The 26,870-nt window shown below is 38.5% G+C and overlaps 11 protein-coding genes across 13 annotated transcripts; 4 read left to right on the top strand and 7 right to left on the bottom strand.

Annotated features, from left to right (window-relative positions):
* Positions 1-147: 147 nt before the first annotated feature.
* Positions 148-2,900, bottom strand: LOC104730715 (protein HOMOLOG OF MAMMALIAN LYST-INTERACTING PROTEIN 5). The gene is made up of 6 exons (XM_010449913.3): positions 2,681-2,900; positions 2,406-2,506; positions 1,915-2,024; positions 1,592-1,667; positions 1,327-1,470; positions 148-1,020 (listed from the first exon to the last, which is right to left on the bottom strand). Exons 1-6 carry the CDS (start codon positions 2,772-2,774, stop codon positions 280-282), a joined length of 1,266 nt encoding a protein of 421 aa, XP_010448215.1. The 5' UTR covers positions 2,775-2,900; the 3' UTR covers positions 148-279.
* A 212-nt stretch (positions 2,901-3,112) lies between these two features.
* On the bottom strand, positions 3,113-6,381 carry LOC104730714 (65-kDa microtubule-associated protein 2). The gene is made up of 10 exons (XM_010449912.3): positions 6,149-6,381; positions 5,736-5,821; positions 5,442-5,645; positions 5,116-5,361; positions 4,808-5,023; positions 4,495-4,650; positions 4,103-4,414; positions 3,922-4,009; positions 3,691-3,839; positions 3,113-3,608 (listed from the first exon to the last, which is right to left on the bottom strand). The coding sequence occupies exons 2-10, from the start codon at positions 5,805-5,807 to the stop codon at positions 3,315-3,317; spliced, it is 1,737 nt and encodes a 578-aa protein (XP_010448214.1). The 5' UTR covers positions 5,808-5,821; positions 6,149-6,381; the 3' UTR covers positions 3,113-3,314.
* A 152-nt stretch (positions 6,382-6,533) lies between these two features.
* Positions 6,534-9,309, top strand: LOC104730713 (phosphatidate cytidylyltransferase 3). Its single transcript, XM_010449911.3, has 11 exons — positions 6,534-6,721; positions 7,009-7,241; positions 7,321-7,735; positions 7,827-7,968; positions 8,050-8,206; positions 8,296-8,343; positions 8,420-8,506; positions 8,596-8,724; positions 8,800-8,856; positions 8,941-9,021; positions 9,091-9,309. The coding sequence occupies exons 2-11, from the start codon at positions 7,038-7,040 to the stop codon at positions 9,178-9,180; spliced, it is 1,410 nt and encodes a 469-aa protein (XP_010448213.1). The 5' UTR covers positions 6,534-6,721; positions 7,009-7,037; the 3' UTR covers positions 9,181-9,309.
* On the bottom strand, positions 9,248-12,112 carry LOC104730712 (grpE protein homolog 2, mitochondrial). Its single transcript, XM_010449909.3, has 5 exons — positions 10,883-12,112; positions 10,191-10,619; positions 9,933-10,103; positions 9,718-9,846; positions 9,248-9,615 (listed from the first exon to the last, which is right to left on the bottom strand). The coding sequence occupies exons 1-5, from the start codon at positions 11,024-11,026 to the stop codon at positions 9,517-9,519; spliced, it is 972 nt and encodes a 323-aa protein (XP_010448211.1). The 5' UTR covers positions 11,027-12,112; the 3' UTR covers positions 9,248-9,516.
* LOC104730711 (GDSL esterase/lipase At4g26790) lies at positions 11,847-13,999 on the top strand. Of its 2 annotated transcripts, XM_010449907.3 has the most exons (5): positions 11,847-12,116; positions 12,238-12,389; positions 12,468-12,859; positions 12,996-13,485; positions 13,582-13,999. In XM_010449907.3, the coding sequence occupies exons 2-5, from the start codon at positions 12,371-12,373 to the stop codon at positions 13,773-13,775; spliced, it is 1,095 nt and encodes a 364-aa protein (XP_010448209.2). In that variant the 5' UTR covers positions 11,847-12,116; positions 12,238-12,370; the 3' UTR covers positions 13,776-13,999. The 2 variants fall into 2 exon arrangements, with proteins under 2 accessions (XP_010448209.2, XP_087334669.1); XM_087478543.1 differs by lacking the exon at positions 11,847-12,116 and having other exon boundaries at positions 12,147-12,389.
* A 172-nt stretch (positions 14,000-14,171) lies between these two features.
* LOC104730709 (uncharacterized) lies at positions 14,172-16,684 on the top strand. Its single transcript, XM_010449906.3, has 2 exons — positions 14,172-16,259; positions 16,371-16,684. The coding sequence occupies exon 1, from the start codon at positions 14,459-14,461 to the stop codon at positions 16,010-16,012; it is 1,554 nt and encodes a 517-aa protein (XP_010448208.1). The 5' UTR covers positions 14,172-14,458; the 3' UTR covers positions 16,013-16,259; positions 16,371-16,684.
* Positions 16,685-16,766: 82 nt separating this feature from the next.
* On the bottom strand, positions 16,767-17,633 carry LOC104730708 (upstream activation factor subunit UAF30). The gene is made up of 3 exons (XM_010449905.2): positions 17,493-17,633; positions 17,150-17,371; positions 16,767-17,062 (listed from the first exon to the last, which is right to left on the bottom strand). Exons 2-3 carry the CDS (start codon positions 17,321-17,323, stop codon positions 16,934-16,936), a joined length of 303 nt encoding a protein of 100 aa, XP_010448207.1. The 5' UTR covers positions 17,324-17,371; positions 17,493-17,633; the 3' UTR covers positions 16,767-16,933.
* A 343-nt stretch (positions 17,634-17,976) lies between these two features.
* LOC104730707 (uncharacterized) lies at positions 17,977-21,615 on the bottom strand. The gene is made up of 2 exons (XM_087478587.1): positions 21,459-21,615; positions 17,977-18,667 (listed from the first exon to the last, which is right to left on the bottom strand). The coding sequence occupies exons 1-2, from the start codon at positions 21,613-21,615 to the stop codon at positions 18,075-18,077; spliced, it is 750 nt and encodes a 249-aa protein (XP_087334713.1). The 3' UTR covers positions 17,977-18,074.
* On the bottom strand, positions 19,046-21,466 carry LOC147930241 (mediator of RNA polymerase II transcription subunit 31-like). Of its 2 annotated transcripts, XM_087478590.1 has the most exons (7): positions 20,890-21,466; positions 20,515-20,580; positions 20,266-20,404; positions 20,016-20,069; positions 19,838-19,935; positions 19,627-19,723; positions 19,046-19,313 (listed from the first exon to the last, which is right to left on the bottom strand). In XM_087478590.1, the coding sequence occupies exons 3-7, from the start codon at positions 20,280-20,282 to the stop codon at positions 19,295-19,297; spliced, it is 285 nt and encodes a 94-aa protein (XP_087334716.1). In that variant the 5' UTR covers positions 20,283-20,404; positions 20,515-20,580; positions 20,890-21,466; the 3' UTR covers positions 19,046-19,294. The 2 variants fall into 2 exon arrangements, with proteins under 2 accessions (XP_087334716.1, XP_087334714.1); XM_087478588.1 differs by having other exon boundaries at positions 20,515-21,466.
* A 553-nt stretch (positions 21,616-22,168) lies between the features above and the next one.
* LOC104730706 (glucan endo-1,3-beta-glucosidase 13-like) lies at positions 22,169-24,232 on the bottom strand. The gene is made up of 3 exons (XM_087478586.1): positions 24,086-24,232; positions 22,722-23,990; positions 22,169-22,399 (listed from the first exon to the last, which is right to left on the bottom strand). Exons 1-3 carry the CDS (start codon positions 24,153-24,155, stop codon positions 22,365-22,367), a joined length of 1,374 nt encoding a protein of 457 aa, XP_087334712.1. The 5' UTR covers positions 24,156-24,232; the 3' UTR covers positions 22,169-22,364.
* LOC104730705 (small ubiquitin-related modifier 1) lies at positions 24,223-26,299 on the top strand. The gene is made up of 3 exons (XM_010449902.3): positions 24,223-25,123; positions 25,753-25,902; positions 26,014-26,299. The coding sequence occupies exons 1-3, from the start codon at positions 25,049-25,051 to the stop codon at positions 26,113-26,115; spliced, it is 327 nt and encodes a 108-aa protein (XP_010448204.1). The 5' UTR covers positions 24,223-25,048; the 3' UTR covers positions 26,116-26,299.
* Positions 26,300-26,870: the final 571 nt, after the last annotated feature.

Raw genomic sequence — 26,870 nt, 5'->3', positions numbered from 1 at the left:
AGTTCTAACACCACTCGCTACTCTAGTGCGTGTTCAATACTCACTCTCTATGAAGAGAAACAGAAGAAAATATTCAATTTCGAGCTCTGCTCATTGGAACTCCATGATATACAGTTTTGTGCTAGTACTAGTATATATACGAAGTTGTAGAGAAAAGTTCATAATGTATTAAGAAAACTTCACACAATTTCTTTTGTACAAGAAGTCTGAGCCTGAAAAGTTAATAACCAAACACACGCACACAAGTTAACACCAAGTTTCATAGATTAAATATAAAACTCAATGACCGGCTGATGGATTTGTTAGGTACTCGAGTGACTTCTTCAAATGTTCCACAGCAGTCGAGACTTCATCGAAAGCCAAAGCTCCCACAGCGAATCTAGCAGCCTTGTGTGCCTCTGCAATCTTCTCAGGCCCTGGCTGGTAGCTGCTGCTGTCGTAATGGTACTTCTGAGCTGGACTCGGTGAAGGATCTAGCACCGGAGCGACATTGACACGTCCGTTTGATGAGTAAGGCGGAGGAGGAGGAGCAGATGAGAAGCTTGTGGAAGAAGGAGCAGGTGCAGAATGCGGGGAAGAATAGTAAGGTTCTGGGTTTTGGTAGTGAGAGGGGTAGTGCGGAGAAGTGGATGGGAGGGTGCTTTCACTAAAACTAGGATATGATTGGAAATTAGGGAGAGAATTTGGAGAAGTCTCATGAGATGGGTAGTTTTGTGGTGGCGGCATGTGTTGTGGCGGGTCTTGGTGATATGGTTGATGGTTGTAAGGATGCTGCTGGTAAGGGGAGTCTGATGGTCCTGAGGGAGGAGGAAGGTGATCGTTGGAAGGGTAAGAAGACGGTGGTGGAGGCGGCACATCTGTGGGATAATCGTTTTTAGGAGTGTCATAAAACCTGGGAGGTAGAGGGTGTTGTGGTACTTCAGGGAAGTGATGATGGCTAGAATCATCATTTGAATCATGGGATGAATCAGGCTCTGATTTATGATGACTTGTTATGTTGGAAGCACTGGCATCGAGATCCTGTAGATGATAAACATACACAAATGATAAGTAAATTAAGTTGATGCAGATGTTCATGGCTTAAAATTTCTCTAAGATAATAATTGTGTTCTATCATAGTGTTACGACAGTTGATACAGCAAAGATCTAGAAGTAGACAGTTGGGTGCAGATTTGTGTGTCTCTAGCTAGATTATATGATCAGCGTGATGTAAGTTCTATGAAGATATGCGTCCGCACCACATTCTTTGATTTATGGGACATAGTACACGGTAGGCTAATATTCAGATATTCCAAAACCATAAAACTGCGAAGAAGAGAAACTTACATAGGAGCCACTAGGACCGCTTGATGGGATGGATAAATCATCTTCATTATCAACAGGGTCACCTGGAGTGGGCTTTCTTCCTTCTTTAATGGCTTTCCTTATGTCAGCAGCCTTCCAAACAGCATACTTCTGTTTCTGTTCTATCTGTCAATTGGAAGCCATTACATATAAATATGTCAATCACCTAATACAGCCGCCTATTAAGGTGCGAGGTTTTGATTTGAGATGTTTAACTGTAAAGTGAACTAAAAAAGTTGGAACTCACATCAGGAGGTACCGCACCAAACTGACTCAGAATTTCAAAGAAGATGCTTGCGGCATAAAAGGTTTTGGCAGTGCCCCTGTCACAAAAACAACAGAGTTAATATGGAAAATCCATCACAAGCTTCTGTAAGGGAGTCACGTGAATGCAGGTGTTAACACTAATAAAATAGTGGAATGCAACTGAACTAATACTAGACAAAGAATGAATCTACGGAAACGGGATAATTCGACTCATTGAAATAGTGTTGACGGTAACCCTAACATTAGTAGAGAGAGAGCCATTCAATATAAAAATCAGAAATAAGAAAGCCAAAAAAAACTTACAAGTCGGCTCTTCCTGCACGATCCTGCTTGTCCGCCTTAGCAAAGACACTTAGTGCAAACCCCTCCACATGCATATTGTCATCTGGGGACAGGTTCAATGATTTCTTATCCTGTAGTTACACAAAAACATGACCAAAAAAAAACTGAAACCAGTCAAGAAATTGACTCATAAAATCTGTCATAAATATGATCACGTAGACGTTACACTATAGATAAGAACACATATGATAAGGTGGATCATCATAGCTGGTTATAAATAAATCCAAGAATAAACTATTTCACCATAAGTGTTCTTGCTTACACATGCGTTTTCCCAATAACGTGAACCAACCTAAGCTATGTTTAGACTTAAAGCCTCCTTAGCAAACAGACAACATATAACGATATAATAAAATCAATCAGATGATGAAAACTACTAAGAATTAATCCTAAGATAGACAGATGAAATAAATCAGAAAAAAATCAGAATTAAGAAAGTTAAAGGAGGGGACCTTTTCGAGTTGATTAATGAGAGACATGAGAATCGAATTGGTGGTCTTAGTTCTCTCGCTCTGCGGAATCTTCAATCCTCGCTCCATGGCATATAGCCGACCTAATCAATCACCCACACCCAAATCAATTGCGATTACAACACCAAAACAAGTCTTAATTAAAAAAATACAAAACGAAGAACAGATAGATCATAAAAATCAATCGCAGAACTCGATCATCATCTAGGTTTATGCTAGGTTACATAAATAAATAAGAAAAAAAAAACGGAACGCACAGTAATAAGCAACAAGTGGTTCATGCTTCTGCAACTCGTCAGCTCGTTGCAGGTAAGGCAGAAGAGTCCTCGCTGGTTCGTTTGCGTTCGACATAGATTCTTTCTTCTTCAACTGTTCTCTTCTCCTATTGTTATTAATGTCTTAATGAGGAGAACAGTTGAAGAAATTTTCCTGATATTAACGCGCTTCTGATTGGGACAAAATCCCCTGATTCGGATTGCAAACTAGAAACGGCGCCGTAGTGAAGTCCTAAACCTTCTTGCAGAAAACCCCTCGAAGTTCTCTAATATTTACATCTCTTCACAACCATTATTAATTTTATTAGATTTACACCCCAATGTTTATTACGATTTTGCCCAGATATAACTATAATAACTTCAAATAGAACCCTGTATTTTCCATTCACCAAACCAGTCACTTCACATTAGTCATGCTACCAAAGAAGCTTCACTACGACATTTCTGAAAGATTAAAAAATTGAGTTAATGAATACAGAGACATAAACATCTATGTAACATTCTACTCTCAATGTCTTTGTCTTGTTTTTAGGTGTTTTGTTTCTTAGACATCACTCACTCCCAATTAGCAACTAACAAAAAGTGTAAGTAAGCACTTCAACTCTCTTTGATATTGTCACGGTGAGGCCATAACTGGATCAGCACGAGAAACTGGAGATGCAGCATCCTCTTTCGTAGTTGCTACAAGGTTCGAAGGAGAAGCTATCTTGTTGAGACTGTCTCTCTTGGACTTGCTTCCGTTCTGGCTTGAGTTCATAGATAAACGCCTTATAGGAGTTTCGTTGAGCCCTCCTCCGTTAGCTCGTGTTCCCACTGGTTTCTTGGAACTGATGGGTCTTGCAGGGCTTGGTTTAGACCCGAAGGCCGAGTCTTGATCTGTGTGTGGCTGTTCTTGCTGCTTTTTCTGTTCCTGATAATAATAATAAGGCAAATATTAGTTTATAAGAAATCAGGTTCAACAATCAGATTATCACAGGATGCTTAAAACTTACTTTCAGTCTCCGCTTCTCATCTTCTCGTTCTTGCCTAAGCATAGTGTATTCATCTAGCATGGCGAGCAGAGGAACGCCATCGTACTCAAAAGACATACTGTTATCCTCTTCCCATGCCCGGGTTTTAGTAACCAATGTGTCAACCATTGCTTGCACAAACAAAACAGGATATATCCTTCAGTCTCGGTTTAGTTTCATGTGTAACAGATCAGGGAGAACCTCAGAAATTACCGGTAATCTTGCTGACCAGAATCCGGGCTTTCTCAGCTCTCTTGAGATTCAAATGCGCACCTCGGCTTGCACTATACCTGTTCTGATCCTGTTATTCAAGAACAAAATCCAAAAGAATCATCACACTGAAACTTCTGTTTTTTTAATAATGTATTCAATATCATTGCCAATGTTAACATACTCGGTTGTAGTCTTCGAGCCAGCTCTCTTCCTCACAAGCTGACATCCATTTCTCAACTCGGTCCAAAATTTCTTTTCTACTAAAGGCTTCTTCCTTAGCCTTTGCGATCTGGCTATCCATGTCAGCGAGTAGTTCAGAAGGTTCAGTATTTCCAGCATCAATCAACGACATGATCCTCTCACGTACAACCTCTGGTTTCACTTCTATGTGAGCTCGAGCATATATCTCCTCAAGCTCGGTTTGCTTCTTGAATGCAATTTCCTTCATTCTGCTGGATTTCAGTTGGTCAAGCCTATCCACTTCCACCTCAGCCTTCAAGAGTTCACAGGATTTGTTTAAAAACAGTTACTTATCATATTCATTGATCGGTAACATTATGAGTTTTACAATACCTGCTCAATCAGATCAAGTGCTAGAGCACCAGAAACAGTCACTTCATGAACTGAAGCTGAGATATGACAGGTAACATGGTCAAAAAGCTCCCTTTCCTCATCAGGAGTATCCATCAGATTCCACAGATCAGTTAGCTGAGTAGCTAGCTCTTGAAGCTGAACAAACCAAGATCCATTATTGAAATCCACAAACAAGAGAGTTTCAGCACAACTTATCAAACTTCAAATTCATCCATCAGTTTGATATTCAATAGTTGAACTATAAAGGGATTTCAACATATGTCCAGCCTAACTGACCATGAATTTGACTAACCTTTTTAAGTCTTTGCATCTTATCTTCTTTAAGAGTCAAGACAGTCTTAGCCAACCTGGCAAGTGTTTCATTGCTAATGCTCTTGGTTTGAACACCATTAGCCTCATCTAAGCTCGGATGAACTTCAGTGACAGTGCTTAAGAAATCTAAACCAAGGACGGCACACAGATCATGCACCGTGCTCACAAACTCGAGCACTTTCTGTAACCTATCACTCTGCCAAAACATAGAGCAGTTTTAGTTCTGACCTGAACTAATAATAAGGCAAACATAAACCACACATCACCATATCCAAACAAACACTTTACCTTCTCCTTCTGAAGCTCTTGGAGTTTCCTCTGGAAGTCATCTAATCTCTTAAGCGACAAGTCAGACTCGTCAACAACATGAGGCCCATTATTCAAACCGCCAGCAATCTCTTCACATATCTTCTGAATCTGTGATTGTACATCAGAGAACGCCCGGACCCTTTCCTCTTTCTGTTGCCAAAGTTGTTCAAGAGCAGGTGCTATTGCAGAAAGCTGTTCTTTGATCGTCCCTGAACTCTTATCTGGCTGCAATCGATACAAAGACAATGAATCATCCTGTAACCATCTAATAATCTCAATCCACTGCTAGACGTGAAGTTACTTACAATATCAATGTAGCTCTTTTCCCCTAGAGCAGATGTGAGATTGGAAAGTTCGACAGTGGCATCAGACAAGGTCTGAAGAAGCTCTGCGCGAGATTTTGCAGCCAGCTCAACCTTCTTTTTGTAAACATTGAGACACTCTTCCTCAATCTGAAGAAGCAGTTTGTCTCGTTCCTCATCACTCTCACCAACTTCATCCCATATTTCCTATAAAAGAAAGTGTAACCATTGATTTCTTGGAACCATACTACTACTACTACAAAGGCTAGGTTGTGTTGTGTATGTTGCAAAATTTACCTGCAACTTCTGTAGTAAAGTGCCACAAGTAATTTCTCCAACGAGAGGATTCTCAGTTTCCGTCACTGCCATTATTAGAAGGTTTCCTACAACAATAAAAGAGAACCCTTTAGCTAAAAATACGCTAAAAGAAAACAAAGTTGCAATCTTTATCGGAAACCCAATTGAATCAGAAACAGCATTTGAACCTCGGAACCAAACCCTTAAGCAAGACCCAAAAATGCAAGAATGGTGAAGCTCTTTAACAAGAAAAAGAAAGCAGTATAAGATGAAACTTAAGCAAAGACGAGCATTGCTGCTGCATTGGTGATATAAAAGCAAAGCAAGAACTCAAACAGTCAAAAAAAGAAAGTAAAAGAGTCAATGCCTTGAAACTAAACGAATCAAGCAGTAGAAGAAGATGGCTTTCTTACCGAAATCGATATTGAATCCTAGTTTAGTGTTTCCTTTTTTAATCGTCCTCTCTTTTTAGATCTGAAGCTCTCCGATGAAAAGTCACTGTGATGGTGAGAGAGAAAGCATAGGAAACAGAGAAATCTCAAAAACTATGGTTATGGAGGTTGGGAAACGGGAGAAATGGGTCCCACTTTACGGAACTCAATAATTAATGAGATAAAAACACTACAACTACAAAAAAGGTGAGCGCACTGATGAGTGATGACCCCTCGTTGACTCATCATGTAAAGGGCCTTACTTATTATGGGCTTTCTGAAATAAACGACCCAGCCCAAATAGTAGTTTAAATGATACGTGTCGTTCATTCCTATATAAACGTGAGTAGCGCGACATGAATAGTTTATTTGTAATTCTGGTTTTTCTAATTCGGCAAAAATGATTGAACTCACCGCTAATAAAGTAATATAGGTGCTCTCATCCACCACCTCTCTCCCTCCTTCTTCTTCCCCCTCACCTTAGAGATTCTTCACATTCTTATTTTCATTCATCTCTATCATCCTATACCACATTTATCCAGAAGCTTCACTTTTGTAAGTTCATCCTTCTCTTTCATTTGCAACTCTTGTATCCCATTTGTTTCTAACCAATCGAATGTGTTGGTCAAAATGTAACTTTTATTGAATATGACATCTTTGTTGTGCTTTGATACATCATCATTTAGATTTATAGGCTTTTACACATTCAATCTAAATCCTCTGTTAATGCTTGTTACGCAAGTTATCTCTTTTGAATATGTTTGTGCTCATTAAGACGTGACATTTTGAAAATACAAGAAACTCAAATCATCATCGTTGACTGATTTAAAATAATCCTTAAGGAACTGAGAGCACTTGCCTATAGATCTCGATGGCAAGGGAGAAAGATCTCAATCCACATTCTCCACGAATTAGAAAGCTGAGGGAGAATAGCCAGACTAATACACCTACCTCTCGAATGAGTAGTAACCAGAGAGATAACCATTACCCCAACATTCCTAATTCACCAAGGGATTACAATTATGCTCCTAGCTCTCCCACTGCCCGCATTCGCCACCGCAGGCGATCAAGCGAGGTATCTATATAACGTCAAACGCTCTTTTTCTGGTTCAATTTCTTGAGATTTCTTGAATTGATTTGATTGTCTTTTTCAGAATTTAGCTGAGGTGAACAGAAGCAATGTAAGCAGAGTAAGCAATTTGTTGCTTGGTGATAGGAACAAGTACCAATCAATGTGGATAAGGACATGCTCATCTCTCTGGATGCTCGGTGGAGTTATGTTTATAATCTACATGGGCCATCTCTACATCTGGGCTATGGTTGTGGTTATACAGATATTCATGGCTAGAGAGCTCTTCTTTCTTCTCAGAAGAGCTCATGAAGAGCGTCGCTTACCTGGTTTCAGACTCTTGAATTGGCACTTCTTCTTCACGGCTATGTTGTTTGTCTATGGACGTATACTTCAACAGCAGCTTGTGAACACTGTTTCTTCAGACAGATTTATCTACAAGCTTGTGAGTGGTCTAATCAAGTACCAGATGATTATTTGGTACTTCTTGTACATTTCAGGTTTGTGTGTGTGTTTCTTTCTTCTCATTCTTCTTCTTCATCAACATCACTCACATTTCTGAAATTTGCTAACAGTTTCATTTCCATTAAGGTTTCATATGGTTTATCCTTACGTTGAAGAAGAAGACGTATAGGTATCAGTTTGGGCAATACGCTTGGACACATATGATCCTTATCGTTGTGCTTGCTCAATCTTCTTTCATCGTTGCCAATATATTTGAAGGCATCTTCTGGTAATATGGATTCAAATGTAACAAGTCGTTTTCCCCGGGTCCTAAACTTCTTGCTTCTAAAATGGATAAAAATATATGCAGGTTTCTTATGCCAGCAGCGGTTATTGCTATGAACGATGTAGCGGCTTATTTCTTCGGTTTCTATTTCGGGAAAACTCCGCTCATCAAGTTGTCTCCAAAGAAAACATGGGAAGGTTACGTTGGAGCATCTGTAGCAACCATAATCTCTGCGTTTTTTGTAATAATCATCTTAAATCATTTGATCCCTATACTTGTAACCCTTTCTTTTTGTCTCAAGACTGATAGAGTATATGCTTCTTACAACAGTTTGCAAATGTCTTAGGCCAATTCCAATGGCTTACATGTCCAAGGAAGGTAACCAAAAATGAAGTCTCCATTGCGATGTTTTCGTCTTGGCCTTTACTTAATCGTTATGTTACATCTTTTGCAGGATTTTTCGACTGGTTGGCTTCATTGTGACCCAGGCCCTCTCTTCAGGCCAGAGTATTACTCATTGCCCTCTTGGATTGCTCCATATGTAAGCAATTTAGTACCTTTTCATGAGAACTAGACAACGATGTTGTCTTGTATAAGTCTTTGTTGAAACTGAACTCTGTTGCTTAACAGTCTCCATGGAAAGAGATCTCGATTCTGCCTGTCCAATGGCATGCTTTCTATTTCGGTCTATTCGCATCCGCTATAGCACCTTTTGGTGGTTTCTTCGCAAGCGGTTTCAAAAGAGCTTTCAAGATCAAGGTTAGACAATTTCAAACATTCAGAAGGTTTTGTTTCCACAGAGCGAATCTTAACTTGGTTTTGTCGCTTTGACAGGATTTCGGAGACAGCATACCAGGACATGGAGGATTTACAGATAGAATGGATTGCCAAGTAAGACCCACTAAGATTGACATTGACAACAGATGAAATATGATGATTTTTCATAGTTTTAACCCAATCTTGTTGCCTCAACAGAATGTTATGTCGTTTTTCGCATACATCTACATCCATTCGTTCATTGTAAATCAGTACAGCGTCGAGATGATCCTAGACCAGGTTAGAATTATAATTCACTTAAAATAACGTAAGAGGCATTGTAAATATTTGATTGTATTATACCTGCAGATATCAAGGGGTCTGGGACATGAGGAGCAGAAAATGCTTTATGTAAAGCTCGGAGAGATTCTTCAAGATAAGTTAGAGGGGATGTTTTAAAGAAATGAGGGTGACTCTGTTTTCAGCTTCTTTCCCTTTGGTTAGCTTCTGGTTGTATCAGACCATGTAAAACCATAATTTGTATCAGATTAATCAATTAAAACTGTAAAATTGTATTTCCCCATGCAATTAAAGCTTCAGGGAGATCGAGGAAACGGACACAGAAGCAGGATTTCTCCTGCAAATGCCATGTCCAGCAACTTATGCGAGATCTTTGTTCATCTAATGAATAACCAAACCACAAGAGAAAACTATGACTCAAAAGTCTCGAGAAGATGTTCATGAACTCGAAACATAGAACCGTAGCAAAATTTATGAAAACCAACTAACTTTTTCTTAAGCATCAGACTCTTTCTTTTCTTCTTCGCTCTCTCCTCCCTGGGTAACACCGACCTCAGCTGGTCTTATAACTCTATCATAGAGCGTGTATCCATACTGCACATATAGACACCCATAGTTACTAATTGGTTTTTAAGACTATAATACAATATGGAATAAAAAAAGAGAGAAAGAATTGAGCAAACTTTAAATATTTACCTTCAAGACATGAGCAACTGTGCCTTCTGGCTTAGAAGGGTCAGGGACTTGGAACACTGCGTTATGTCTGTTTGGATCAAACGGCTCGTTTGTAGGATCATACTTCTCCATACCAAATTTCTTAAATACCTGCAGTAGCACACAGATTTAATTTAACCGGTCTCATCTCCATTGCTTAACTTAAAGGTCTAATAACTACATAAGTTGATATTTACCTCAGCTAGCTGTTTCTCAGTCATCTCCACTCCTTCTAAAAGGGTCTTTAATAATGGAGTAGCTCCAGTCGAATCTTCTTTCGACGTGTCAAGCTTTGAGAAGCTTTCTTTGACAACCGAAGAAGCTCTTCCGAGATTATCCGCCACATCCAAAAGGCTCTTCGCAAAATTCTGCATACATATAGTGTACATATGTAACTTAAGCAAACTATTATTGGAAGTAAAAAGCAGCAAACCAAGTTCTAGTAGCAGACTAACCTGTACGGCATACTTTTTGGTGTTTTCAGCATCACGTCTTGTTCTGTCCATGACATTCTCCATCTCAGCGTAAGTACGAAGAACTTTATCTTTCATTTGCTTAATCTGTTCATCCTTTTCAGACAGTAGCACTTCCTTCTCAGCTAGGAGCTTCACCAAATCATCCGCTGACAACTCATCACCATCACTCTCAGAATCTGAACTAGAAGATGCAGCAGCTCGTTTAGCACTTTTCCGCTTACTTTCTGCAGAACCAGTCACAGGATCTTTCGATTCAGAGTCAATTCCTGATTCATTTGCCTCGGCTGTAGCTTTCTCTTCACTTGCTTCAGTGTTGCTTTTCTTCTCATCTGATTCAGGCGAGGTAGATGAAGCAAAAGAGAACCTTTGAAGTGCAAACGAATCCAGAGAAACCTGAGCTGGAACAAGCTGCCCCCAACAAAACGATGCGAAATGGATAAATCTCAGTGAAATGAATCAAAGCAAACACCCTATCGAAATCTAAGGCAGAAACGAAAGAGCATCAACTCATTTACACATACATCTGAAAATTCAAACCACATGAGATCAAGGAAACATCATTTCTATAAAACACTGAATTGAGGTCAGATAGGAGAAACCCTTAAACCCTAACAAAACCCTGAATCTAAATTCGGCAAGGAAAGTGATGAAATTTGAGTCAAAAATCAAACCTTGTGTGAGTAGTCGCGAACGAGGGAGTGATACCGACTCGAAAAGATAGGAGTCTGGTTCCTCGTCTGAAGAGTGACGGCGGAGAGAGAGGAGCGCAAACCCGCGCTGCGGGAAACTCGCGACAAGATTCTCGAAACCAACATGACGGGGGAGACAATCAGAGATCAAGATGAGTAGAGAAGAGAATCGAATCGAAATGTAATTGAATTGAGGAAATTGCAGAGGCACACACAGCCGTGCTTGGTGGAGAAGAGAATACACAATTCTCACTTTGGGGTTTTTTGGCAATTTACGTAAATACCCTTACCGATGCACGAGCGGTGTGGCTGAGACTGACTGATTTGATCCGGCGAGTCAGTGAGGGTAATATCGTCAATACTCAATATAGCAATTTGAGAAGTCTCTAGAAAGAAAGAAAAGGCACTTGTATTTTTTGGGACAGACACAGTCCACCGTACTCCTGGTCCTGATTGGGCATATTAGTCCTACACCTACTTAATCAGAACAAATAGTAGTACAATACTACAATAGTATGTTTCTCATATACTAACTACTCAAGTAAAAAATTATAGAGGTTGTGTAGATTTGACTTCATTTGGATGGGAGAATGTGAAAAATTTAATGTTCAACTACTTACTTATCTATAATTCAACAACTCTTAATTGGGCTAATATAGCCTATAGGAGTATTACATTTCTTTTGTTTTTACCTTGTACTATTCTCGTTAATTCAAAAACGCAAACCTGTGTTAGAAGTTAGAACACACCTGTCAATGGGAAGCTAGCCCACATCTATAGCTTTTTTTAAGAGACAAACAAACAAAACAAAAAAGTTGAACAATAAATATGAGCTTTGGTTGAGACTAAACAAATTTAAAGTTACTTTTTGGCCAATGTCACATTTGACGCATGAGAGACGCTTTCTTGCCGTTACTTGTTATTGTCTTGTCGTTGCAACAACCACAACTATGGTTGAACTAAAAAGCCCTGAAACGTGCAACAGAGTTTCACAAAATATCTCAGATTTTAATCAAATAAGACTCCATTGTAGCTTCCGAGATTTAAAGCTTTTGCTTGACTAAGTGCAAACAATCTTTAGACTGAAGTCTCTGTCTGCAACCCAAAAAAAAAAAGATATATATTGGAGTAAAAGAGACGAGAAGAGAGACTAGAGCATTGTGCGTGAACCCGGTAAAAAAGGAAGATGCGTTACATATATCTGAAGCATGCAAGGGTATGAAGAATCCTTCTCTACTTTTTAAGTAATTCTGGCTTGTCTGTCTCTCTCTTTTAAGTAGCTATAAATACGGCCCTCTGCTGTAAAACTAATAAAGAAACTCTCAAATCATTTTCAGCTCCATTACTCACCTCAACTAACTCTCTGATGGCCAAAAACATACAGAGACAAATCAGACTAAAGAGTATTTAATAAGCATCATCTAATAAAGGGCCTAGCCTATTAACTACTACACAAATCGAAATCTTTTTATGCCAGGTTCGATAGAAGGTACCTCTCTTTCTCCAACTTTAAATGCTTGATCCATTTGTTTCTTCCCAATCAAATCGTGAGGTTCTTGTTTTGCAGAAACAAACTTGTGTAAAAGCATGCTGCGAAACAGAGTTCTTGCGTTCTTGGTGCTCACAGCTCAGCTCTTGGTGATGGTACCTGAAACAAGTGCGAAAGTTCTTGCACTTATCGTATTTGGGGACTCCACCGTGGATTCAGGAAACAACAACCAGATTTCTACAGTTCTAAAAAGTAACTTCCAGCCGTATGGCCGAGATTACTTAGATGGCAAAGCAACCGGGAGATTCTCAAACGGTCGGATTGCACCAGATTTCATTTCTGAAGGTTTGGGACTCAAGAACGCAGTCCCTGCCTACCTAGATCCAGAATACAACATCGTAGACTTTGCCACTGGTGTCTGTTTCGCTTCAGCTGGTACCGGCTTAGACAATGCAACCTCTTCTGTGTTAGTAAGTCAAGTCAAGCATACTCATATGTCTTAAAACTTATATATGTCCTAATAGTAGTGAAATTAGATTTCATACTCCTAGTTAAGCTAAAACTGACATGTTTTTTATTTATTTAAATGTCATGACTTCTCTAAAGTCTGTGATGCCGCTTTGGAAGGAAGTGGAGTACTACAAAGAATACCAGACCAGGCTAAGAAGCTACTTAGGTGAAGAGAAAGCTAATGAGATTATTAAGGAGTCACTATACCTAATTAGTATCGGAACCAACGATTTCCTGGAGAATTACTATCTTCTTCCCCGTAAGTTGAGGAAGTACTCTGTGAGTGAGTACCAAGACTTCCTGATAGGTATCGCAGGAGATTTCGTGAAAGATATTTACAGACTCGGAGCTCGGAAGATGTCTTATTCAGGACTCTCTCCTTTTGGATGCTTGCCCTTGGAAAGAACAACTCAGATCTTTTATGGAAGCAAATGCATCCAAGAATACAACAAAGTGGCTAGAGATTTCAACACCAAGATGAATGAAAAAGTCTCCAAGTTGAACAAAGAACTTGACGGACTCCAGCTTGTGTTTTCAAATCCGTATGATCTGGTTTCAGAAATCCTAAACCACCCTGAAGCATTCGGTTAGTACAAAAGCTTTTCCCAACCACTATAATCCTGCAAAGAGATAAGGCTCTCAAATCAAGAATATTTCTGATAATAAATTAAATGCATTGCAGGTTTTGAAAATGTAAGGAGTGCATGCTGCGGAACAGGATACTATGAGATGAGCTACTTGTGTGATAAAATGAACCCATTCACTTGTTCTGATGCGAGCAAATATGTATTTTGGGACTCATTTCACCCATCAGAGAAGACAAACGGAATCGTAGCAAGCCATATTCTGAAGTACGACTTGTCTCGGTTTCACTGATAGATAAGAAAGGTCCATACCACCAGGCACAATATTTAAACATACTACATTCTTTCTTCTAAAACATAAAACAGTTGTCATTAAGTTTCTTGATATCAGTCAAAAATCAAGCTTCCAGATTGTTGTAAAAGAAACCATTTTTCTTACTTTATGTTCATGTAACTACTTAATAGATGCTGCTGTGATATTATATAAAGATGAATCAGATCAAACTGTTAGACTCATAATGCATAAACCAAAAACACATATATATTTCAATGTATTCCACAATTTAGAGTATCTCTTGGTATTACCATCTGATTCCAAAAGAGGACTATAGAGGAGGACGAATGCAACATTTTTTTGACAAATGCGACGGACGAGAGAAGAAGAGGATGCTACTGGAGAAGCATGAGTGAGACCTTTCGATTAATGGACTTGGAAAGAGGATCGAATTCGAAATTGTGCAATCCGGTTCGGTTTTTCAAACCGTTATAAGCCAAAAACCTAAAAGACAGATTAACCGGTTAAGAGATTTTAATTGTTATTATTTTTTTTTTTTTGTCTCTCGCCTTCTCTTTCACAATTCTCAGTTCTCTCAAAGGCAAGACTATGTCCTTGTAGGGTTTAGGGTTTATGATTCAACAATTTCTCAAACAGAGTTTGGGAACGAACCCAAATCAAGCTGAAGTAAACTTGATTGGATGCGGTGGTCGATTGCGACTTCGATTGCTTCAACGGCTAAAGGGTTTCTTCATCTTCATCGTCATTTTCTGAAGAACACTGATCCTGGGTTTGCTCTTGCTCTTCCTCCGTCTTCCTCAAAACTTTTCCCTTTCCGTCTCTGGGTACGAGCTTTCTCTGGTTCCACTACTGATTACAAAGTCGTATTGAGAAGCGGGCTTCACAATCTTGACTGCGAAGATGCGTTTAATTTGTTCGTGCTCATGGTCGAGTCTTACCCTCTTCCTTCAATCGTTGAGTTTAATAAAGTATTGACTGCTATCGCCAAGATGAAGAGGTATGATGTTGTAATCACTCTTTGGAATTGTGTTGAGAATACAGAACATTTGGAGATTTCACCTGATCTTTATACTTGCAACATTTTGGTGAATTGTTTCTGTCGCTGCTTACAACCCTCTTTGGGTTTATCTTATCTTGGGAAAATGATGAAGCTTGGTATTGAGCCTGACATTGTAACGGCTAGCTCCTTGGTTAATGGGTTCTGTCTCAGGAATAGTATTGGTGATGCTGTTTATGTTGCTGAGCAAATGGAGGAAATGGGAATTAAACGTGATGTTGTGGTTGACACTATACTCATTGATACTCTTTGTAAAAAGAGGCTTGTGGATAGTGCGCTGGAGCTTTTTAAACGTATGAGAAACAGAGGAGTTGAACCTAATGTTGTTACCTACAGCTCTCTCATTACTGGTCTTTGTAATGTTGGTAGATTGACTGACGCTGAGGGGCTACTGTTAGAAATGGACTCCAGGGATATCTACCCTAATGTTATCACTTTCACCGCATTAATCCATGCTTATGTGAGATGTCGGCAGCTTTTGAAGGCTGATGGTGTGTGCGAGAAGATGATCCAAATGTCTATAGAGCCTAATGTTTTCACTTACAGTTCACTTATCAATGCGCATTGCATGGTTGGTCGGGTAGATGAGGCAAGAAAAATGCTTAACTCGATGATAAGCAATGGGTGCACTCCAAATGTAGTCACTTACAGTACTCTTGCAAATGGGTTTTTCAAGTCGGCGAGGCTACGTGATGGGATTAATGTTTTATACGAGATGTCTCAAAAAGGTGTGGCTGAAAACACAGTCTCTTGCAACACTCTTATCCAGGGTTATTTTCAAGCGGGGGAGATAGATCTCGCTCTAGGTGTTTTTGGAAAGATGGCTTCTATTGGTCTGCCTCCCAATATTAGGAGCTGCAACATAGTGTTAGCTGGTCTATTTGCTAATGGGGAGGTAGGGAAAGCATTGAAAACATTCCAACATATGGAAAAGACTAGAAATGATCTTGATATTATTACCTATACTATCATGATTCATGGGATGTGCAAGGCTTGTATGGTGGAACAAGCATATGATTTGTTCTGTACGCTCAAATTCAAAGGAGTTGAGCCTGATTTTGCGGCATACACGACAATGATCTCGGGATTGAATAGGGGTGGCATGCGGACTGAAGCAAATGCGCTGAATAGATTTTTTGAAAAGGCACGCGCACTGAAACGAAAGCGCATCAGCTGAAGTATCATAGGGGGCTTTTTCTTGAGAGACATTTACGGACTCAGGGCTCCCTCTTATCGGATGCCTGCTCCTGGAAAGAAGAACACAAATCTTTGTGATGGAAGCCTGTGTATCAAAGAATACAATAATGTGGCCAGAAAACTCAAACGAAAAGTTGAACAATGAGCTGAACAGAATCCGAATCCGGCTGGTGTTTTCAAATCCACATGACATGGTCTTAGAATCATGAGAAATCATGAAGTATTTGGTTAGTAAGAAGCACTGTATCCCTCCAAAGACATAGGCTTTGTTTTTAGTTGTTATCAACTACTCTTTAAATCAAGAATTTCTTCTCATTGTGTTGTTAATTCTCTTGCAGGTTTCCACATTGCAACTGGATACTAGGAGATGAGCTACCTGGATTGTAGATTGAACCCTTTAACATGTTCGGATGCAAGCAACTATGTACTTTGGGACTCGTCGTATGTACAGCCCATACCAGAAACATGTTCCTTAACATGCTACATTCTTTCTTCTACTAACTTAACTCTGTTTCTGTGTTGTATTTCTTACAAAAATACTTAAACCAGTTATCACTCAGGTTGCTTGATGTATTATTTGTTACAAGCTTCCATAATGTTGTAACAAAACCATTTTTTCCCTACTATATGGTGGAAGTGTAACTACTTAAAAGATGCTCTTTTGATGTTATAGAAATGGATCAGATCAGCACCCAACAAGGTGAAACTATTCACATAAGAAAGCAGAAATGGAATTGAATCCAGAAACCAGAAAGACAATTTGTATTCAACTCATTAGAACTCAAAAGTATCATTCATATCTCTTTAAGCATTCCCATAAACATAAACGAACATCTTGTGAACAAAAAACAAACGACCCCAAAGAAGCCAATGTTGAACTCTGTTACATTTGCAGACAACTCTACTTTGGTTCTTTCGGGAAATGTAACTTAATAAGAGAAGGAAGCTCGACTAGCTCCACTTGCTTCTTACCGAGCAAAATGCTCTTCAGCTTCTCATCACAATTCACCACATTCTTGTTTTTAGGATCCTATACAAAGAAACAAAACCAATCACTCAATGTTCCATGTTCAAACCTATTTAGCTAAATAACATAGAAGTGATCCCATGTTCAAACCTGAAGATTGTTGGTCTTGATATAGGACCAAACACGCATGAAACAACCCAGACGGGAGATCTGAGATTGACCAACGAACTCACGTAGAGTAGATGGAAGATTCACAAGGTCAATCAAATTCCCAAGCTTCTTTGGATTATCTGTGATCGCCTTCTTCAACCTCTGCGGCAGCATCTTGATTCTAAACCCACGAGTACGACGAACTCAACACCAGATTCTCAACTGCCGTGGGGAAAACAAAAGGAAACGTTATTTATTACCACTAAATTCCCTTTGAGGAATTTCATCGAGCATGTGGCGTGCAATTGAAAAGCAAACGGACCTACTGACAAAAAAGACTTACCCGGCTAAATGGTAGAGGAAACTGAAAGCAACAACAAGTCAGTGTAAACCAACTAAAAGCTTTCTTAAACCGCAAATAGTTGCGATTTTAACGCTTTCGATCTTGGAGCCTGGAGGTATTCTCGAGTTTATAACGCTGGAGCTGTGATATGAAAGTCAAACCGTCAAAGTAACATATTTAAATGCACATCACTATTTATATTGAATAAATAATTAATATTTTTTGTTTTTTTTTTGTTCAAAGAATAAATAATTAATCTAAAGCTGGTTTTAGGATGAAAATAATAAAATACTACCAATTCGATTAACAATAAAATCTCAATTCTTCTGATTTGTTTGTCAAAATCCAAAAAGAATATATTCAGTTGCCTCCGTTAGACAAAATAGTAAATAGTCAAATATAATTTTGGAACCAAACTACAAAGAATATTGTATGATCAATTTCCGCAGTCTTTTTGTTTCACCATTAAAGATTCACACAACTGTTGAAACTAACTTTATAATGTCGTCGATTGTCATCATCATCATCATTAAGCATAGTTATTAATCAACCTTAACAAATGCAAAAAACAAAATGTACAACCTAAGGATATTTAGGGAGACGTACACGACATTCTAGTCGACCATCAAAAGAGAAACTCGATCTATTTGTCCCATAGATTTTGTCATCAACATTAGGTAACTTAGCTCTCATGACATTCTCACAAACTGCCGACATGTACTGTTTTCCCCATAGAGCAGAAGCTCCTGGAGAAAACCCTACTCTCACAAAAAACACCATATCAAGACCAACCACATCTCCTGTTACCGCAACTTCATCTTCCATTTCCCAAGCCGCCTCTTCGTCAATAACTTTGGTTTCGTCTCCCTTCACGATCACCTCGTTCTCCTCTCCACCTTTCTGCCCGAACGAATCGGCTCTTACCGTTGATACGAGCCTTCTCCGGTGAACCAGCCACACTGAGGGATTCTCGTACGTGACGTGGAGTTTCTCGTTAGGGTTTTTGATGGAGAACATTGCGGACCATACCGGGAGATTGTGATTGGCGAATGATATATGCATGGAGTGTACCTGTACGGTGGGTGGAGTTGGAGTAATCCATATGATAAACGAGACACATATGATGAAAGGACCGATGATCGTGATGGCTAGAAAGAGTTTGAAGACTATTGACACTACAACAAATATGTACATTGTTAGCATGAGAGAAACGCTATAATATGTAATTCATAGCTCTTTTACAAACGCTATGTTAGGCCACTGTTATTGTAGGTACCTCACATATGATAGCACAGAATTCGTATGCTATGATATAGTATTATACCATAGCAGTACAGAAATGCTATATTATCCCGCTTTTCAAATTTTTAAAGATAATGTTATAAGTCATTTTACACGCTATGTTAAGAGTTTTTACCGTAATTATATCATAGCACTAATCGAATGCTATAATATATTTTATTGGATCACAAAATTCATGCTGTTTTATTTATTATTATAATTTTTTTTTCAAAATTTATTTAAATATATTTATATTTTTACATTTCATAAAATAATCAACATACATAACATAAATTACATTAACCAAAATAAGTCTTACATAACAAAGTGTCACCAAGTCTAAAACAAAATAAAATTAACATTAAAAAGAATAGAAACACTATTTGACATGTACATGTAACCCATCCAAGCCTTTCTTACTTGTAGCAAAGGCTCTCTTTTAGCTGCTCACTTAGCGTTTCTAGAAACAGTCCAATGAACAGCTACTAGTTCACTTTGAATATATGAAAAAGACATGTTAGTTATCCTCTCCATATGTATCTGCTCATATGAAACAAAAGAATCGTGAGAAGCCACAATATGCCATTAACCCTATAAGCAAATAGCAATCACATAGAGATAAATAAACCATAAATTGTAAGTGTTACCTATACATGAGCGGAAACCTACAAAACTTATTATTTAACATTACAACATGTTCAAATAGACAACTAACAGATATGGGCAATGTGGGAACCTATACCAAGACATAAACACAAAAACATAATGAAACGGATAAAACAAGCAGAGCAATAAGATATATTCCAAACCTTCATATGACTACCAAAACTTCCAATAAGATATTCCAACTCACATTATGAACTTGATGTACTCTGGTCGCTGCCAATATTGAAGATAGTTCAAGTATTCAATAAATGCTTCATCTTCAAAATACTGATTCTGTGCCAGGTCTACAAAACAGCATAACCCAAAGGATAAGGGCAAACACTTAAAAAAGCACAAAGACTAAACCCTAGAACAAATCCTCATAAACTATAGAAGGGAAAAGAAGAAGAGAAACTAACAGTGGATGTAAGTAGGATTGGCGAGACATTGAATGAATTCAAGTTCCAGTAAGAACTGTTGCCTTCCACCGTCGGGATCCTTGTAAGTTTTCTTTGGCCTGTAGATATGTGAATTAAACAACTAAAGAGTAGATTGAAACATATGAAAGAGTACAGAAGAGGAAGAAGATGAACCCACGGGGATGGAATCTCTGATGTATCATCATCAATCTCCTCGGGAGAAACAGTGAACCTAAATCAACCAAAAACAAGAATCGAATTTTGGATTTCTCAAGCGGAATCAGAAAAAGCTTCACACACCCACATTAGATCGACTGAGAGAACAGACAGAGAGGAGGACTATTTATGGTGGTTCTGATTTCTGAATTTAAGTTTGGGTTATCCACCAAAGTACTAAACCGGTTCTGATTAAAATTGAAAATACAAACCTTATTTTCTTGCGCATCGTTGCTTTGCTAAGATCATAAGGCTTCTTTTGCTAAAATTGTGCCTCCACCAAGACCTAAAACTGTGCCTCCACCAAAGGCTTGTTCCACTTATCCGCTCATACTTTCCATCTCCATTGACCTAAATAAGAACAAGTTTAAGTAAGTAAAATCGCTGATGTAGTTGCAAACAAAAACCATAGTTATATAATCCAGATTCTCTGTATGTCCTCGAGAAACAATCTACAATACCTCTGTACACAAAACTATTGCTGAAGCGACTTAGACTCATCACCTAAATCCTGCAAGCGTTGTGCACTAAAACAAGAAAAAATTAACAAGCTTATGTCATGAGAGAAATATGCATATCATATAGGTCATCCAATACCATAGATACCATTCAATATGACCTCTCCAGAAAAGCATATAATAAAGAGAAATGTTGAACAATCAAAAGCTTAACCCATCTATTGATTTACAAGCAATCAAAATACTAAAACTTTGAAACCGAATCTGAACCATATCCATCGCAAAGAGAGTAAATCAGTCTCGAGATCTAATCATTCATCTAAACACAAAAAGGTACAAATCACAGAGAAGAACAAGAAAAAACATACAAATACGAACCTGGAGCTTAAGTAGTTGAAAGAAAGTTGAAAAAGTGGATGACTTTGTTGTTAAGGTAGCTTGAAATCTCGCAAACTCGGATTTGGATGGAGAAAGATAATAAGAGAAGGAAGCAAATAAAAATTGAGGTAGAGGGAGACATAACAATTCGTGTTAATCACTTTTTTGCCGAGATATGACATCGGAATGGACGCGAAATGAGGCCACCGACGAGCTTCACGGTGGAGTCTATGGTGGACTCAAAAAGACCTAGATTTCAATTTGGCGAAGAAAAATTTTCTGATGTTTTGTTCGTCTCGTCGTACAGAGAAGGGATAAGGTTTTATTTTTGCTGTAAACGTGGCATTTAAATTTTTTGGTTCTGTTGACAAAAAAAAAAATTGGATCTGAAACGCGCTTAAACGAAAATTTTCATCTAAGTAATAGCGGAATAAACGATTTTAGGTTCTCGCTTAACGAATTTTTATCTTAGCGTTTATCTAGTGCTATTATATAGTAATTAAAAAAAAAGTCTATTTTTCATAGCAGTTAGAGAAAATGAGCTATAATCTACTGCTATCAATGTGGACTTTTCTTGTAGTGTGACCACTGTGAGATGTTAGCTGGTTCGGATTCTTGGGCGTTCGGTGATGATATTGGTCGGAGGTCCGGGACTTGTTCGGTATCGGTTAAGGTCACTAGAAGCGGTTCATTCATCTTTTCAACGATGATTTGTTCATTATCCATGTTGGGTTGATGATGTATTGGTGTTTTTACTTGTTTATATGATATCTCAAAATAGTTAGACAGAAAAGGATAATATTTATTTAGTTGAGATTATGGAAAAGATTCCATCCCCGGTACTAAATCTCATCCCCTTCTATGCTAATGTAAAAGATTTCATCCATTATACAACAACGAAATTAACGAGATCTTGATTCTCGAGTTTAACTCATTTTAACTCAATGTGAAGCTCCTTTTAAGATAATAAATATATAATATCATTCTAAATTAAAAAGTACTAGGTTCGGACCCGCACATACGTGCGGGTTATGTTTATATACCAATTTATTTTAGTATTTATAATCAAACTCATACTAATTGATATTCTAGTTTGATTTTTGGTTTAGTTTATTAATGTTTGAAAATTTGAAATAATAATAGTTTCATGTTAATGTTTCTACGTTATATGGCTTAAATACAATGTTACGTACTATTACTATCTAGCTCATTTCTTAAAAGAGAGATAGAATACTCTAAACACATGTACATGATAATGTCTAATAATACTCTAAACGTACATATATAATGTCTCTTTTAATAAATGAGCTGGTTTCATTATTTTACAAGTACTTCTTAATTTTCTGTTTTCTTTATGGCTGCAAAATATAAAAACATATGACTATTCTAAACACAAACGTCTTATAATAAAACCTCACTGCGCTAGCTAATTAAATAAAGGCAGAAAATAAACAAATGCCGCTAACTACTACTCCTCACTGTCCGGTGGGAAACTCACATTTCCCAAATCCTGCAATCAACCAAATTCATATTAATTAGAATGATATAAAATATTAAACATCATCATATCTTACAGTTATAACTATGAAGACACGATAGAACGTGAACATCTTAAAATTCTAAAACGCAATTAAAGAGAACACGATATAGCTGAACTTTCGCAACTGCCAACTACTAAACCATATTGCCACAATATTTCACCTTTTTAGCTTTTTTTGAATACCAGTTCATGAATTAACACTTGATTCTAAATTCAATTCAATCAAAATAAATGTAATCATATGATAATAAATTTGATAATATAGAGAAAAGGGATGATAAGATTAACGTACGAGGAGGTTGCGTGACGACGTGAGCAGCTCCACCAAAGTAGCACGTACCAACACGACGCGCGTTCTTCTGATAGTAACTGTTGAAAGCGTACGAAGCATGCGCTTCTAACGTCTCAGGATGATAACACGTGGCACCCGGCTGAATCGGACGGCAATCAGCTCCTCCTTCTCCGCAAGCGTAATCAAGAGCCGCCTGAAGCCTATCCCTCGCCATCTCTCCGTTCGAAACGCACCACGTCGACGACACCACCGGAACCTCATCTCCCTTACCGTTGACCGGAAACGCTGACCTCGCGGTGAACGGAACGTCGTACACCTTCCCTTCGTTTGGGTAGAACAACCCGTAGTTTCTCTCAGACGTTGGCCCTGGTTTCTCGTTCTCGTTAAACAACGCGAATAGGTAAACGTTAAGCGGCTCCCTCGGTCTCAACGGCGTCCCGTTACCCGTTAACACTCTCTTCACAAGTCCGACGTTATACGCCGCCGCGTTTGGTTCGCTTGCACCGATTTCGTTCTCGTCTCCAACGGAAGGCCACCCTGTCTCCGTCACCATCACCTTAACGTCGTTAAATCCGACGGCGGACATAGCGGCGTAAACGGCGTCGAGTTGAGCGTTGAAGAGACTGTTATACTTCAGTCCGGTGCCGGAGTCTATGTTTCCAACGTTTTCTTGAAACAGAGCGTAGTCTAAGGAGATTTTGTCGGCGTTCGCTGAGTAAGCGAAGAACGGGTAAGCATTAACCATGAGATACGACGACGTTCTTTGCAACAGATCAAGCATCGGTTTGATAACCGGTTCGATTAATTCCGGTTTAAAAGAACCGGAAGATGGCGGGTACGAATTAGCTAGCGCGCTAAGAGCAACAGGAGAAGAGATCTTGATCGCTTTGTCGAGGTTACGCTTGACCAGAGAGGTGTGTATGTTCTTCATCGCAGGGACGAGATACGGTGTCGTGTTCTTGGGATCGACGAACACTTCGTTACCGACGGCGATAGCTTCGATCTCCGTCGCTGGGAAGTGTGAAGCTACGTTGGTTTGAATCCAGTGGTCGGCGAATGATTGGTTTGATGAGGCCGAGGAGAGAAGCTCGTTGGGGAGAGCGACGATGACTTTGATTCCGGTGTTTGCAAGCGCGGTTAACACTTTTTTATCCGTGTCGTAGATTTTGATACGGTTGATTCCTTGTGATTTCAGGAGGCTTACTACATTCTTTGGTGACGGGAGGTTGTTAGCTATCCGGCCGTAATTAACTCCGATCATTCCAGACTCTGTGGAAACAAAAACGTTAAATGAGAAGAACATGAGGATACAGAGACGTATCTATAAACTAGCGTGAAGAATATGAAGAAAAGAGAAAACTAACCAGTGTGTGTGAAGGAAATGGTTGGGAAGAGGCAAAGAATGAGAAAACAAGGTAGGAAAGAAACGGCCATTGATTTCTTCAAGAACAGAACTGTGGTTTGATTGATAGGTATGGAGACGTACGAAAGATTAGCGTGTGTGCTTTGCCTGGTGAGGGGAGCTGGTCTATCGTTTTTATATGATTTATAGGTGTAAAGAAGTGGTGCCAAGTGGGGGATGTGGGATAACTAATTACACGGAAGACTTGTTGAAAAAAAAAGATAAACTGAAAAAGCGTATTTTTACATTATCTATTTAAAGCTTAAAAACATAAAATTCAGGTAAAAGAAACTTTCTAAATATTAACATACTAGTTGATTTTGAATTTGTTTGAAAAAGACTTTTAAGGTTTATTGTTTTCTTCAACAAAGACCTTGGTTCTTTCTATGTGCAAATAAATCCTTTCTTTTTGTGAAGAGAGCGTGACTCACTTTATCTTCTTCAACTAATCTTTTTTTTTTTTTTTTTTGTTTAACTAAATTCGATTTAATTGTTTATGGCTGTGTCGTTTCTTCAAATAGATGGGATCACATTGTCTAATGGGTTCGAATCAGATAGATGTGGCCCAATAGAAGTTTCATAAGCCCATAAATATCATCTAAAAAACGCAGAAGTAGTGTCTCTCAGCCGTTGGATTTATAAAAAAGAAACCTAGAGAATATGAACCGTTAGATTAGGGTAGATGCCCTACAACGATTCGCCACTTTTTAAAGAGATAAAGAGGAATCCGATGCGTCCAAGTACAAAAAGCCACAGGGGGCCAATTAGAGAGAGAGAGAGATCTTTTTATTTTCCAGATTTCAGTCCTATTTTGTGTTATTTATTTACTTTGTTTCATATATCTTGTTTGATCGGAGTCTGAATCTCTCTCGTCGTTCTCTATAAATTCTTTGTATTTGTGCACCGGACGAGAGAGTCTTAAACGATGTCTGCAACCCAGGAGGAAGATAAGAAGCCAGGAGACGGTGGTGCTCACATCAATCTCAAAGTCAAGGGACAGGTTCTTTTTCTACTTTTTTTATCCTTTTGTTTTTGAAGATTTGGGTTTCGGATTTGAAGCTCTCGTGTAGCTGCAATTAGGGTTTTATTTTCTTTCCGATTTGGCTACTCTCTCGTTTAACAATTTTAGGGTTTCGTACAACAAGCTCAGTGTTGGTGGTTTTTTTTTTTTTTCTTTTTGGTTTTTGGATTTGACTGGACAAAGTTGTTTATGAAATTCTACAATCCTAATTTGGATTTTAGGTGTGAGTTGTATATAGAGCTTGTAAGTTCTGTTGGTTGTTTGAATGTGTTTCACAATTTTGCAATGGTAAAGTTGAAACAGTTGTTGAATGTTATAAGGATTTGTGAACGATGCTGCCAAACTATTGTCTGGTTTATTATGCTTGATGTGAGTTTGTAATCTCTCGCCATTATTAAGTTTTGAGTGGTGTTTATGTTTGGAATTCTCATTAGTAAAAGCCCACATTATATATGATATGGAGACTTATTCAGTTTACTAACCCAAAACAGAGAGACTTTAGAATTCCCAAAAGAAAGAAAGACACAAGATTTCAATTATTGTTTCCTATGCTATCTCTTAACTTTTGTTAACAGTGTTATACTTTTGTAATGTGGTTGCCCATATAGGATGGAAACGAGGTCTTTTTTAGGATCAAGAGAAGCACTCAGCTGAAGAAGCTTATGAATGCTTACTGTGACAGGCAATCCCAGGACATGAACGCCATCGCTTTCTTGTTTGATGGACGTCGTCTTCGCGCTGAGCAAACCCCTGATGAGGTATATATAACACACATTATTCAATCTACACATGCTCTTTTTTTTACCCTCTTAAAAAAAAAGTTGTAGCTTTTCATTATAACGCTAATAATAATCCTGATGCTACTACAGCTTGACATGGAGGACGGTGATGAGATCGATGCCATGCTCCATCAGACTGGTGGCGGTGGTGGTACTGGTGTTGCTATGGCTATGGCTATGGCTATGGCTTGACACTTCCTCCTCCGGGTTTTAGTAGGGCTTTGTGTGATATGGAATGGTTTAAGGAGTTATCGGCATTATTAGGATATTTCCAGACTTGTTTTTTTTTTTTTTAATCGTGGCCATTATTAATCTCTCTAGAAGAAACTATGAATTGTGTATGGTCATTCAAGGTTAAAAAGAACCATTCGGATGATTTTTCGTCTTTGTTCGTTTGTTATTTGGATCCTCATCCTATGTTACTACTACTATTTGGGCTAAAAGGTGTTATTAACCCGATTTATCTATAATTTCTTGGGTTTATAAAACTAATTGGTAAAACAAGTAAATGAAACGATGAAAAGCCCTTATTGAAGGAATATGTAGCTCGTTGAGATAATGGGCGAACAATTTATAAAATCCACTCAGACAATGGAACAAAATACTGTAACTTGAACCTTGGTCTTGTTTGTGATTGTAGTCTATACACGATGTGCTTAACAGACAGTGATTGTGATGGTTCATGATCACAAGACACACCCATGATCAAAACAACCAGTACTGTCTCACAAGACACACCCATGATCAAAACAACCAGTACTAATAAGTACTGTCTAATACACGATATGCTTAACAAACAGAGATTGTGATTGATGATCACAAGACACACCCATGATCGAAAGTACTGTCTATACACGATGTGCTTAACAAACAGAGATTGTGATGGTTGATGATCACAGGACACTCCCATGATCAAAACAACCAGTACTGACATAAGACACCCATGA

The sequence above is a fragment of the Camelina sativa genome, chromosome 12, assembly GCF_030686135.1.
Source record: "Camelina sativa cultivar CO46 ecotype springtype chromosome 12, ASM3068613v1".
Taxonomy (NCBI): Eukaryota; Viridiplantae; Streptophyta; class Magnoliopsida; order Brassicales; family Brassicaceae; genus Camelina; species Camelina sativa.
Note: the sequence above shows the minus strand (reverse complement) of the source record. Positions and strands in the feature narration are given on the sequence as shown.